General features: G+C 42.9%; 1 protein-coding gene across 1 annotated transcript in view; it reads right to left on the bottom strand.

The window, feature by feature from the left end:
• GGT7 (gamma-glutamyltransferase 7) overlaps positions 1 to 13,304 on the bottom strand; it is a 319,943-nt gene that overhangs the window by 158,787 nt on the left and 147,852 nt on the right. Inside the window, exons 4-5 of the mRNA XM_078652164.1 lie at positions 4,275 to 4,392; positions 2,739 to 2,806 (exon numbers count right to left, since the gene is read on the bottom strand). Coding sequence (XP_078508290.1) covers positions 2,739 to 2,806; positions 4,275 to 4,392 — 186 coding nt within the window. The remainder of the gene's footprint in view (positions 1 to 2,738; positions 2,807 to 4,274; positions 4,393 to 13,304) is intronic.

The raw sequence follows: 13,304 nt of genomic DNA, 5'->3' as shown, positions 1-13,304 counted from the left end.
AAATGAACAAAAAGGACACATTCATACCTATGTTTAATAAGTGATTGAGCATTGAACAGTGCACAAGATAATCCTCAAGGGGTTTTTATAATCTTAGGGTTGCTCTGATCCCTCCTTGTTCCCTCCTGGGGCCCTTTCTGACTATCCCTAAAATCCTTGTCTGAAAGACGCTTGATTTTTATGTCAGTTAGCTTCACTTGCAGTTCGAACATATCTGATCCCCCATGCTCTGAATACCTCCCAGAAGTGGCCCATAGAATGTATCACTCAATTGGGATAGTTCCAGGAGCTCACCTCTGGTATATGAGTGCGTATTTGCCATTCCTAACACGAAACCGGCAGCACGGCTGACGCTGAGCACGGATGAGCGCAGACGGGCAGCCTTAGGCGCGCTGTAGCTCTGCTGTCCTTACAATGCACCAGAGCTGAATCCGCCTTCTCTCCAAAGAGGTGAGAGCCATCAAAGGGCATGTCCATGAGGAAAGTCTGGCCATTCCTAAAAAGTCTGGTCGTTTTCAGCCAGGTGTGGTGCTGCAAGGACAGCAAGTCGGTCGTTTTGAGCCAAAAACGTAGGGTGAACTTTGCTGCATTTCACCAATCAGCAATAGCCTGGGTAAATATGGCTCCGGGCTCTTCCAAGAACACAGGAAGCACTTGTGCAACAGAGTCACATATTGTTTGGGAATAACAGCCCAGTAGGCACATGTTGTTCACTGGCCGCAGTGCCGGGCATGCAGAAGGGAACATTTTCTTACCAAAGTTATCCAGCCTCTTGGATTCCCTATCCAGTGGAGATGTAGGAAACACACAGGATTAATTCTTGACTTGGAGGATCAGACCAACAAGCTCTCCAGGGTGGGGTGCTGGATAGGGAAACTGGCATCACCAGGAGCGGGGCAATGGCAGCGGGTAATCGTTCTATGTACAGGAGCCCTTGTGCAGGATCTGTGCCAGGCCCCAATCAGGATGTCTCTGAGGGCTTCATTGAAGAAGAGTAGGGGCTCAGAAAGGGAGACTACCGCCTGAAGCACTTACGTCAACATGTTCATCTTAACTGCCATTGCAACTGAAGGTCAAAGACCTCTGCTGCCCTTTGCACCACCAATGCAAAAGAGGCTCCCTCCTCCGTAGCCTTGGTAGGAGGAGAGGTCAGGCCAGTGTCAGATGAGGTGTTTAACCCACTGGCCTCCGCCAGTTCCTTGACCAGTTGTCCTCTTCAATATATGGGAGCTGGTGACCATAAGGGTCTATAGACCCCTCCCATTTGTCTATCTCCAAAGGCCTATCAAACAAATATGGCACGGGCTCCGCTCCGGGAACCATGGACCCGGCTGGCACTGGAATTGCGTCGTAAGGCACCCATTTGACTGCATGCTGGAGTCGGGAATAACTGTGGGGGCGGTGCCGCCTAGGTGCGCCCGGGGTGCTGTCACCGGTCTTGCCAGCGGCTCCACTCCAGAGCCAACAGGAGATCAATGGAGACAGACTGGCACCAACGGCGAACCCGCAGGTGTGGGTCTAGTAGGGCCCCTCCCACGCCCGTGGGGCTTGAAGGTGCTCTAGAGGGGTTGGGCCACCCAAATATGAGGCGCATGGCCTCACAGAACTGCTTCAGCTGGGGGAGGGTCAATCCGGTTCTAGGTAAATCAGGGAAGCGAGGAGAGGACCTGGCAGCAGTTTGTGGCGACTTGCTGACCCTGGATTGCCGACGACTTCGACAGCTGTGTCGAAGTCAAAGACCTCTTCAACTTACTGGGCTTCCTATGTTTGTGGGACTTCCGTGAGGATTTCTGAGTGGGACAAAAACTGTTGGAAAGTGCTCCGCAAGCAGTCCTGGGATCTTCCATGCGATCAGGATGTTGAGCGTTGGAGAGTCGACTGACGTTGAGCAGAGAGGAACTTGAGGTAGCGCTGCCACAGCTTGGAATGCATGGCACGGCAGTCCTCGTAGGTCTTGGAATTGTGGTCATGCCTGGGTTTCTGCAGACCTGCTCCAAGCACCATAAACACACCAAAGGGGGCTCTGTCAACGACTTTTGCCTGTGAAAGGCTCCACAAGACTTGAAGCCAGCGGTTTTCTTGGGTGACATATCCTCACATCAGGGGAAAAAAAATTCAAAAACATTTAACAAAATGTTGAAAAAACCCAGTCAAAAAGTGACTGTGGGGTAGCTCAGACCGGACCAGTGCTATTTAGCATGGAAAGGAAAGAACTGACATCAGCGTGCTGGTGTGGTGCCTATAAAAGTACCCCACACAAGTCTCTTCTGGCACAGAAGATACCGAGCAGAACAACGTCACTTACTGGTGTGCAGGGGTACTGCCCGAAAATTTTCCAGATCCAGTCTGGCGCCTGGGGCTAGTCTAAAGTAAGGGATCTGCGGCTAGAAGATAAGTGTGGTCATAATTTAGGAGAGAAAAGTAAAATTACAACACAAGAAGCAAATTACAATCTTTTGATTTCGAACCAGAAATCAGTGCTTCAGGATGAAAAGCAAATGCTGAACCTTGTTAGAGGTAAGTTTAGTACCAATAGGTGGTTAACTTTGCTTTATACGTTACACAAATGGCCTTAGTCAGTCCGGAAGTGAAACCTCCGGACCCTTAGCAAAGCAGGAAGTCAAATGTGCTCATTAGTGCTCAGAACTGTACATCAGATACACAGATGGGGTGAACATTCCACAATTTAACGAGAAAAACTAAATAATAAAACTGTAATTTAGGCCAGCGTGACTTGCCTCCCATACAGCAGATGAGCCTGGTACACTCCTCTCAACATTCCTGGCACCCCCACCAAGAGTCCAGGCTGTTGAAGACAACATAGAAAAAACATCTTTTATATTACAGAAGTACAAACACCACACGTTTTAGAAAAGGCAAAATGTGTGTAGCTAAGTAACAATAAGGACAATTTCAAACAATTCGAGTACATATAATTCACAAAAGATATATGAATGATAAGAATTTGCAATCATACATCAACTGAATTGCAGAAATCACAGGAACCTCAGAAATATTATTTAAAATCCCTCGTTATTGTTGAATATTTACTAGCCACCAAATTAATGGTTTAGGAAATGTATATACAAATATTCTGCAGCGAAGCCCATACATCTAATTGTCCCGCCCAAATTCAAAATAAAGTAGATAGGCAGCAAAAAGCAATCATTAGTAACAGCTCGCCACACAGGAGAAATGCAGAATTTTAAGATGGTTAGTTGTTAAAATGTTGTGTTTGTTAAAACATGGCGTTATGGTTGGCAAATACTAAAAAATGATGCAATAACCACATTTACTATTGAAGCTATTCTCAGTGTAGATCAGTCACAGACTCGCTTAAAATAGGACAGTTAAAGAATTTTAGTGATTAATCAGAAATATATTAATATGATCCAGGAATAGAAATTAAGGTAATCTAGTAAAAATATTTAGTTCATGTTATTGTATTAACATCACAATCTTAGTGAACTCACTAGTTAGGTTTAGCCATTTTTTTGGGCTCGTGATGTTAAAAGTGACGCTGACAAATAATTTGATGAGATAGATTTGAGGTAATGTCTTACCTTGGGTATAACGCACTTGTGTCACGACAAAAGTAGGGAATAACCATACTGATCGTCACCTTCACTATGCCGCAAGATGGCTGCCTCAGGTTTTCTCCTTGGCAATATATATTTGTTATATCATCAGAGCTTTTTTATAATTGAATAAATACCACTAGTGAATCTGCTAAGTTGTGTACTTTAGATAAGGAAAAAATGTTAATGTACAGAAGCTCCCATTAAGAGGCTTATTATGTTAGAGGTCATCATAGCCTACCTTCAGATAACATAACTTTGCAGCTTTCCTAAAAAACAAAAGCCATTCTGTTATGCAGTGTGCACTGGCTCCTGAAGCTATCAATCAGTGTGTCTTGGCATGCACTATAGACAGGTACTCCACGGGAGAAGTGCACAAGTCACCTGGCTCACAGGGAGAATACGAACAAGCAAAGGACTCCAGCTGTTGACATATAACGGATAGGAAATAATACAGGGGCTACCCCTGTGACTTGACTGATGAGGTAGTCACTGCACTGTAGGCCGGCACTTTAGGCGGAGCTATGGGAGAAATGCAAATCATTTAAGCACAATAAAAAATTCTGTTAATCAACAAATGACCAGTTACAAACTTTAAACTGACAACCAATACAAGCAGTGCTGGTGCTCGTCATCCACGGAAGCAAAATGAAAGACAAAGGAGCCCTGGCATGCCCTGTGTCCTTTTTGCCTCACCTTTGTCTCCCAACTGCTTTTTAGGCTCTCTTCTCGGATTGCAGAGGGCGCTGTCTCCCGGAAATCGATGACATTGCTCTCGTTGGTCCTGATGTCATGTACTATCATCACTCCGCCTCTGTAAATGGAAAATCATACAGAGCCAGGTGAGTACAGATCATCTCATCCACCATGGTCATATCACAGGAAAATAGTAAATAAAAATAGCAAGTACCTGGATGATAAATTGTGGTATTACAGTAAAATAGTTTTGTGATGCAGAACACAGACTAAATAAAATAAAAAAATCAAAATGGCTTCACCGATTCAGATGAAAAAGCTTTTGTTCCCCGGCAAGCTGCCAATTTCGGAGTGATCGCTGGAGTTGCAATGATTTTTTGTCTTTGCGTAAAAGTCAGAGGCATAGTATTTGTGTTGAAACCTTTGACTTCAACATTGGCTACCATATTAGCTACCTCAAAAGTTGTGCTGCATTTCAAGGTTATTAAAATAGCCTGCGGTACTCAACACGTGCACCCATTGTTACTTGGTGTCTAGTACTCTGACCAGTTAAATCAAATTTAACATTTCTTGTCGCATTAACTAGTCTATTATCTCGTGAGCAGTGCAGCACACTTCAAGATCTACCGAATTAATAATAGTAAAGCTTCTCTAACCAAAAGACTGCTCAGCCAAGAAAGTGGGATTTTTCCTTATAGAGTGCAGCAGAGTGGGTCACAGCAGACAATGATTACTTGTCGTTACCTCCTGCAGTTCTACAACCATAAAAGAAAGAGTTGTGTTGGCGAAATAACAAGCTATTTCATGACAAAATCTTTGAACCTCGCGGGGAGGCGATAGTTTCGCACAACCCTAGAAGGAAAATTCTTGTGGTTAATAACAGAAGAAGCATGATTCCCTAGATCATTATGTTGCCCAACATCTGAAAACACATTGCTGTTAGATTCTTCTTGTGGGGTTACCACACCTTTAAACAAGGAGACTCTGTTTAGATTCCAGAAACTGCCACCCGCGACTCTGACAGCATTTTTGAAAACCTCAATAACTCGTTTGGGAACTGACCAAACAGGGAAACCCTTGGCAACACCCTCCTTTTTTATGCAAATTAAATCACCAACCGCAAATGCCCTGTTTGCTTACAGAAACCAATTTATTTTCGATGACTTGTTTCATTTTCCCTTTGTACGCTTCAACTTTATGTAGAACTATTTCATAGTCTACATTATTGAAATCCTTGCTTTCACCTAGTTTCTTCTTCAACCAACAAGGAGCTAGTTTTGTACTAGGTTTAAGTCCTCTCAAAAGTTCAAATGTACTAACCAAGGTAACAGAATTGGGTGAGGTTCTGTATGCCAATAACATGGATTGTAAAGCATTACACCAATTCAAACCCCCCTTTACTGAGAGTTGAATAGCTTCCTTCACTACACGGTTGAAACGCTCAACCTGGCCGTTAGCCTCGGGGTGGAAAACAGCGATTTTCCTATGAGCAATTCCACATTTCTTCAGAAAACATTCCATTTCCTTACTAACAAATTGGGGTCCGTTGTCTGTGATGATTTCTTGGGGAATCCCTTCCCTACAAAAAATGTAATCTAGAAACTCAATAACACTTTGTGAAGTAACCTCCTTAACCATCTTGACTTCAGGCCATTTTGAATAGTAATCAATGAGAACAATTCCAAAGGCTTCATACTTGAGTAAAACAAAAAATGGGACGATAATATCCAAACCAAGTTTGCGCCACGGACCAGAGGGAAAGTCTACAGGCTGAGGCTCATGGCCCAAAACAACAGCCGACTTGTCACTATTTGAGCATTTGGCAAAAGTATGCACAAAATGCTCAACACACACATCAATACCAGGCCACCAAAAAAATTCTCTAATGCGTCTCCTAGTGAAGAAGATGCCTAAATGCCCTTCGTGGGCAATTTCAACAATATACACACTTAAAGGGGTGGAGAGGAAATGACCCCAAGGAAGGGGTGAAAGTAAGCAGTGGCACAACTATGTGTTTTGAAAAACTGCCCTCACTCACACACAAATGTGTGTGACATGCTTCATCATCAGGTCTGCTTGCAAAATGCCCAGGCGTAGCCATGCACAGGGCGGAGCATAGGGAGGGGGAACACAAAGACGGAAACAAACTTAGAAGTGACAAACGATGTTCGCAACAAAAAGTGTTAACCCAAGACTGAGTACAGTGATAGAACAAAGTGCAGTCAAGTTTGTGATGTTAAAACTGGCTCATGGATACCTGTCATACCTTTATTCATAGGTTCCACGGTCAGGATTAAAAATTGAATGAAGGATGGTGGTGTTAAGGGAGGAAATCAGGATCCTGTAACACCCCTTCTTAAATTGCTAAAGTCAACATGTTTCGACCTTATGGTGCCCCCATTCAACAGGTCACGTCGGTCTTCTTCAGGACGTCTATCAGTCCCAGTCTCTTCTACCCCCTTACCTTAGTCAGGCGCTAAAAGAGGTAACAGGTGATCAAATCCATCTGGCCATGTGGAGGGAATTCCGCAAACACGGAATCTACATACTGGGGAGAGATTAACATAATTCTAGAAAATTTGATCCAAGCAATTGACATACCCTTATAAGAATGCTGAATCAACGTACCCTCCATCCACGTATAGTTTCCATACACAGAAATAATCTAGTGCCCCCATAGGCATCTAATTAGTTAATCAGTATGCCCCTTATCCACATTGTGGTTCTAAACATTACAATTAGATGTGTGTCCTTTATCTCATTACCGTTGCTAGAGTATGTTCTACGCAACTTTTGATAACATATCTGGCATAAGGCATGCACGATATTCATGGTATAAAATCCATGTTCAAATCCAACTGTAGAAGTAGCGTTCCAGCCCCAAGTCACCCCACACCAGAACTCACAGAGTTTATTGGGAGATTAAATTAGAATTGGCGTCAGACGGGAGGAGTTCCAAGGAACACAACCTGTGTTCAAAAGCAGAAAGTTGGAGGTCGGGAAAGAGTGTATAAAATGCACATACACTAGGATATACTACAACACATTAGCCTCCTCTCCCAAATATCCAATACGTGCATCCTGCATACCCCTCCACAATAATCAAATGGACATGCCCTGTAGCAATGGCCCCCATAGTGAGCCAAATGCCTCGGGAAACCATCGCCGCATCATTTTAAACAACGGAGTCTCTATATCAGCCAAACGAGGCACGCAACTTTCCGAGGGTCTTGATGCTACGGTCTAGCCCCCGGACCATCTCCTGCCCATACCATTAGTGCAAAAATAGTAAGTACGGCATGCCAGCGTCCCCATTCTAGCTATGATTCCAATGCCTGAGTCAAACTGCGGAATATGCCCGTCTGCCAACTTCAACACTCAACACCCCACACAGACGTCTTACTGTCCCGGTGGAGCCTCCAGCACCTCTTGTGCCCGTTCAGTGACGCCGCGAAGATGAAAGCGGAGAGTCAGCATCTCCATTTAAAGCCCTGTTCCCTGCAGTGGCTGGCCTGATTGTCGTCGCAGGCATATCTGCGTCACGGCGCGCCTGTGCTGTCGCGTTGCCACTAGCAGGAAACATGGGAAATGTAGTCCCAAAGACTGCACCACCTTGGCGTTCTCAGATTGGGATAATGCAACCATATCTATACATAAACTATGTAAGGCAGTGTGCCGACCCACAATTATAGACACTTAGCGAGTGGATGACCCAAACATGCCCATGGCTATTGAAACGTGAATCCGTACGAGTGACTATGGCGCGTGACACGACCATGACGTTTATAATTAGAATCATGGGAGAAGTAGTCTGACAGCCCAACCCACACCTCAGTATCAGTGACTATAGCGTTGGACATATATCCTGGAGTCATGGGAGGTGTGATCAAACCAGATCATCCAGCCACTCCATATCCGTTTTGGAAACCAAGGTAGGGCTATAGTACTGTCTGCAAACCAAATATTTTACGCCTCACAATACCCCCAATTGTAAACATACAGTATTTCAATGCACCCCAACCTTAAATTTCAATATCTCGCTTATCCCTCTGTACATAATCCCGAATGACAGGTACTCTGCAGAGGCTAGGCTCTAATGTTGTCTATATGCCCTTCTAGTTTGTTTACATGTATTCTCCGAAGTAGTTGTGGAGATGCCTATGTGATCAAGTCCCTCTAGATCTCAAGGCGAGAGCATTGTAAATATATGTAAATGCAAAGAACTTCAGGTATGACGAGGGTGAGAATATACATATGGTTAGATACAGTCGAGCCTGGGAGTCAACAGGTTGAATAGACGGAGGGCTGCAGAGACAAAGTCTACAGGCCCCTCCACCCAGGTGGACCATGGGGCATAATATTGCCAACAAAAAAATACTGCGGGTACAGCGTTGACCGTATGTATATTTGATAGACACACACATTAGGTGTGTTTTCTACTTTTTCTACCTTAATCTATGTTTATTCACAGGAGTGGCATACATGGGGCTGGCCCTCATTTTGTACTGAAGAAGAGGTGTAGGGGACACCTTGAAACATGTCGACAGGATATTGGGGACTATGATCACATAATAGGTATATTTCCTGTAACTACCACTTTTTAATATACCAACTAGGAGCAGGAATAAAAATTTAGCTTACTAGCTAGGTATTTTTAATTAGCACTAATCACCACTCCACCACACACTGCACTACACATAGTTTCACAAAACCAGTGCTCCGACGTATCTTTCGAAAGTTGCAGCACACCCCAAGCAGTAGATGCTTGGGGTGGCCCCAATGATGAAGCATGTCACCTAAGTGCAACCTTTGGTGAATGAGGGGTCTCAAGAAAATAACTTTTCTTTTCTGATAAGGCGCACCCAAATTAGGAAAACATACAATTTCTCCTTGGCTAGGTTCCCACGATCCATCATATACGGATTTTTGTGTTGTACTTTAAAGTTCAGGAGGCTGAACCTAGCTGTATCCTCGTTCTCCCTCCTTTTTGATAACTAAACATAAAATCAGCCATGGACAGATGCTGGAGAAGAGAATAAACAAGCACAACAAAATGTTAAACCTATGACCTTCTTTGTCAAACAGGTTATGTTCCTATTCTCAGAGGAACATTGTCTTGTGTTCAGGGAAGGACCGGAAGATACTAGAATCCTGAAATAGCGTAAGATTATTCATAATCAGAAATCAGCATTCTTTGTCTCCGTCTATTAGCTCCAGCCCAGCAGAGTAACTGTCTGTGGTAAAAGAAGAGTTACACAAATGTCTTTTTCAAGGTGAGTATTTATTCATATCGACTTCAACCACGGCATGGAGCGTTTCCCTGGTCCGAAGGTCGATCTGCAACTTCCATTGCCTTCAAACCTTCTTACCAGCGTAAACTCCATACAGAGGCCCACATTGTTAAACATTCCACATATTCTAATACAAGCCCAACACTACATCATCTTCCCCCTTATCAAGAAATAAACAAACAAAAATCCCAAGAGAAATCAAAATAAACAAAGTTCCAAATAAGGTAAACAAACAAGTTAAGATTTTACAAAATCAGTGGACCTAACAGGAGCTCTTCTGACCCAATGACTAGACTCTATGCTCAAAGCAGTAGACCTCACTACGGGCCCATCCACTACTGGCCCTGAGGCCCACAGAACCACCTCCAAACCTCCCTTCAACACTTTTCCGCTCCCTGTTTCCGTTTGCAGCAATGAGTCTGACCATGGTCATGCTCCTTCATCGCTTCCTTCCTATGCATAATGATCCCAAAGAAAAGCAAAAACTGAATCAGCACCCATCATTTGGAAAATCTCATTATAGTTCATTGAAACACAACATGTCCATGGTAGATAGTAGAAGAAGCAGGTCCAAACTTCACTTGTAGTCGAAAATAAGTGTTCTTTATTAGTTCAATATAATCAAACATTTAAAATCCAAAGATCACAAAAAGATTATTTTAGCCACGCGTTTTGTCTCTGTCGAGATTTCTTCAGGGCTCAAAATTCAATACTTGTGGTTTGATTGCATCCCACTAACAAAAAGGAAAAGTCCAGCGACACAAGTAAAAATAATACCAATAGTGATCTGAATTCAGTATACAGCAAACAGGTAACAGATATAGGCAGGGTAGCCAGCAGCAGTGGGAAATGTCTATACTCAGAATTTTTTTTTTATCATTTCCGAGTATAGACGTTTCCAACTGCTGTGATCTTTGGTTTTTAAACGTCTGAATATATTGAACTAATAAAGAACACTTATTTTCGACTACAAGTGAAGTTTGGACCTGCTTCTTCTACTATCTACCATGGACATGTTGTGTTTCAATGAACTATAATGACATTTTCCAAATGATGGGTGCTGATTCCGTTTTTGCATTTCATTGTATTTGGGTTTTACCCAAAAGGAAGTAGAGAGGGGTGTACTTCCTGGTTTCTGAGCACCATCGCAATATTATTAGGCCACTACAAGTGACAGGTGCAGGACCTTTGCCTCAACCCTCTGTGTGTTTTATTGTGCATAATGATCTCAGCTTGATCCTGCGTCACCTTCACCAACTGCCTATTAATCCACCAACCTTTACCTTCCATGAAAGCTTCCCCCTTACTGATCTTGCTAGCTTGCACAAGACTCGAAAATACAGAATCTCCTTCCTTACTTTGAGGGGCTTTTTAAATATCACCCAATCACCTACTGCCACATCTTTGCCACCGAATAACTCTTTATATCAAAATTTTCTTTCATCAGCAACTGCTTGGCCCTCACCTTATCTGCCACTCCTATTGCACCTAAATTTTCACCTATCTTCTCCATCCTTTTCCCCCCTAATCATGAAGGAAACAAAGTTGTGTGTGCCTTTCTGCCTCTTAACAGCTGGAACGGAGTAGCCTCTGTGGGGCAGTATGGTGACGTGTTGTAATTCCACACTTTCTCCTCTAGGAACTTTCCTACATCCAAGCCAGAGGCAATTGCTAATTGAATTCCTTCCTTCAACACCATATGACCTCACTCTAGTAATCCATTCGAAGTAGGAGAATATAATGCCACCTTGATGTGTTTTATATCTTGTTGTCTAACACAATATATTTTCTTACCAGGAACTTGCAGAGGAACAGAGACGCTAGTTCCCAACTCCCTCTCAAAGATACCACGGAAGTCCAGAAATATCTAGACTCCAGACTGCCCTCAAGGGGGAACGGGGGATGGATAAAATAATAAACTAAGAAGAGACTGGTCCTGGAACGGTGTCCTCTATGCTTCTTCTGTTTTCTTAGTCCGACCAGCAGACTGTTTTTCTTCTCTGAGAACCTAAATGTAAAACACAAGAATTATCTTCCACTCCTACTCTAATCTAATCCTACTCTTGTTCCTTACACTATGATTACCTACCCTTAGTTCCAAGATCTGTGCTTCTCTTGTTTTCTTATTTAGTATTCTTTTCTTCCTTATGTCTATATTACACAGCTTGATACTTCACCTATAAGACAAGATATTTTCTCTTTTATAAACTCTTAACCTTTCCTATTGGATGTATCTAATCTATGTATGATTCGCTACTTACGTCTCCTACTGTGTTTCTATCCTTACGATGCTTCTCTTCTGTTTTCTTATTTTATTCTCTTTTGTGATTGAAAAAGCTATCTGTACAGTGCTCTATTTGAATAACTCATTTTCGTCTTTTCTTTCTCTACAGATTTACAACTGTCGTTTTTTTCCAGGTTGCAGGTAAGTATATATACAATGTCCTTATTTGTCCATAATTAATAACTACAATTCTTTATTTATCGCCTTTGTCACTTAGCTTAGTCTTCTTTCTTTGTTTCTTCCCTTCGTCCTTCTTTTCCCAGGAAGTATCTGCGTGAGGAAATTCTCTGCCGTTGAAGCATTGCAGCCTTTTCCTGTAGCCAGGTTGTGAGGAGGAGTGACAACGTATTTCTCAGGAACGCTCACTCCTCTGTGGATATAAAGAAATTAAGGTCTAAATCATGAGCCGAATTCCCTACTCCTGACGGAAGCAGCGGAACGAAGAACCGGATGAAAACCCGACGAAAATCCTGAATACTCTCTACTAACACGGAGCTTCATTAACAAGGTGCCTATGCCGAAAATTCCTCAGTGAAGTGCGCATTGGTTTCAGAACGCGCGCTTCAACTAATCTCAATGCACCTGTAGGAAAATAAACTAGACCACTGCCTTGATTTCGAAATCGGCAGCCATTTTAGAATTCCGAGTCGAATTTAGCATTGCCCAATAATTGGTTTCTGGCTTTCCCTTGTCAGGCTATGATTTTACCTAACCATGTGTTTACTATTGCTAGCACACGATCTGGAGGTCTGACAACTGTATAAGCAAGACCTTGCACATTTATTCGGACACGAAGTGCATCCTTTTATCTGTGACCAATGCTCTAGGTGCCCCTTTCAACAAAAATACCCTTTTCAAAAATGCTATTGTATTGTCTGTATCCAGTGACTCTACAAATGTGTAATACATCCACTTTGAATAATAATCCATAGCCAAAATCCGATACTTCATTTAATTTGGTAACACAATATAAGGCCCAGAGAAATCCAACCTAATTGTTTCCCAAGCTGCCCCTGGAAATTGAGTTGGATGCAATGGTGTGTGTACTGTCTTCCAGTCTTTATCTGACAACAAACACGCCTCACTATTATCCACCATTGTCCTAACCAGGGAATCCATGGCATGCCACCAATAGTGTTGTTTTACTTTCATACTAGTTTTAGTAACCCCCATGTGCCCCATATGCGCTACTTTTATGATTGACTCGCGCAAATCAGTGGGAGGAACGAACTTGTCGATTTTCATTACTATGTTATCTTTCACTGATAGCTCATCTGCAATTTGAGCAAAATTTCTCAAGTCCCCAACCAAACCTCTCACTTTAGGACACTTTTGCTTGGCAAACTCCATTACCTAAACCAGAGTAGCACCTTTCGTGCTTGCATCCCTCCATTCACTTTCTGATATAACCAAGCCACACTTTTCAATCGCATCCACCACTGCCATGCACCCCAC

Source organism: Lissotriton helveticus, chromosome 7, assembly GCF_964261635.1.
Source record: "Lissotriton helveticus chromosome 7, aLisHel1.1, whole genome shotgun sequence".
NCBI lineage: Eukaryota > Metazoa > Chordata > Amphibia > Caudata > Salamandridae > Lissotriton > Lissotriton helveticus.
This window is presented reverse-complemented; position numbering and strand designations above follow the sequence as displayed.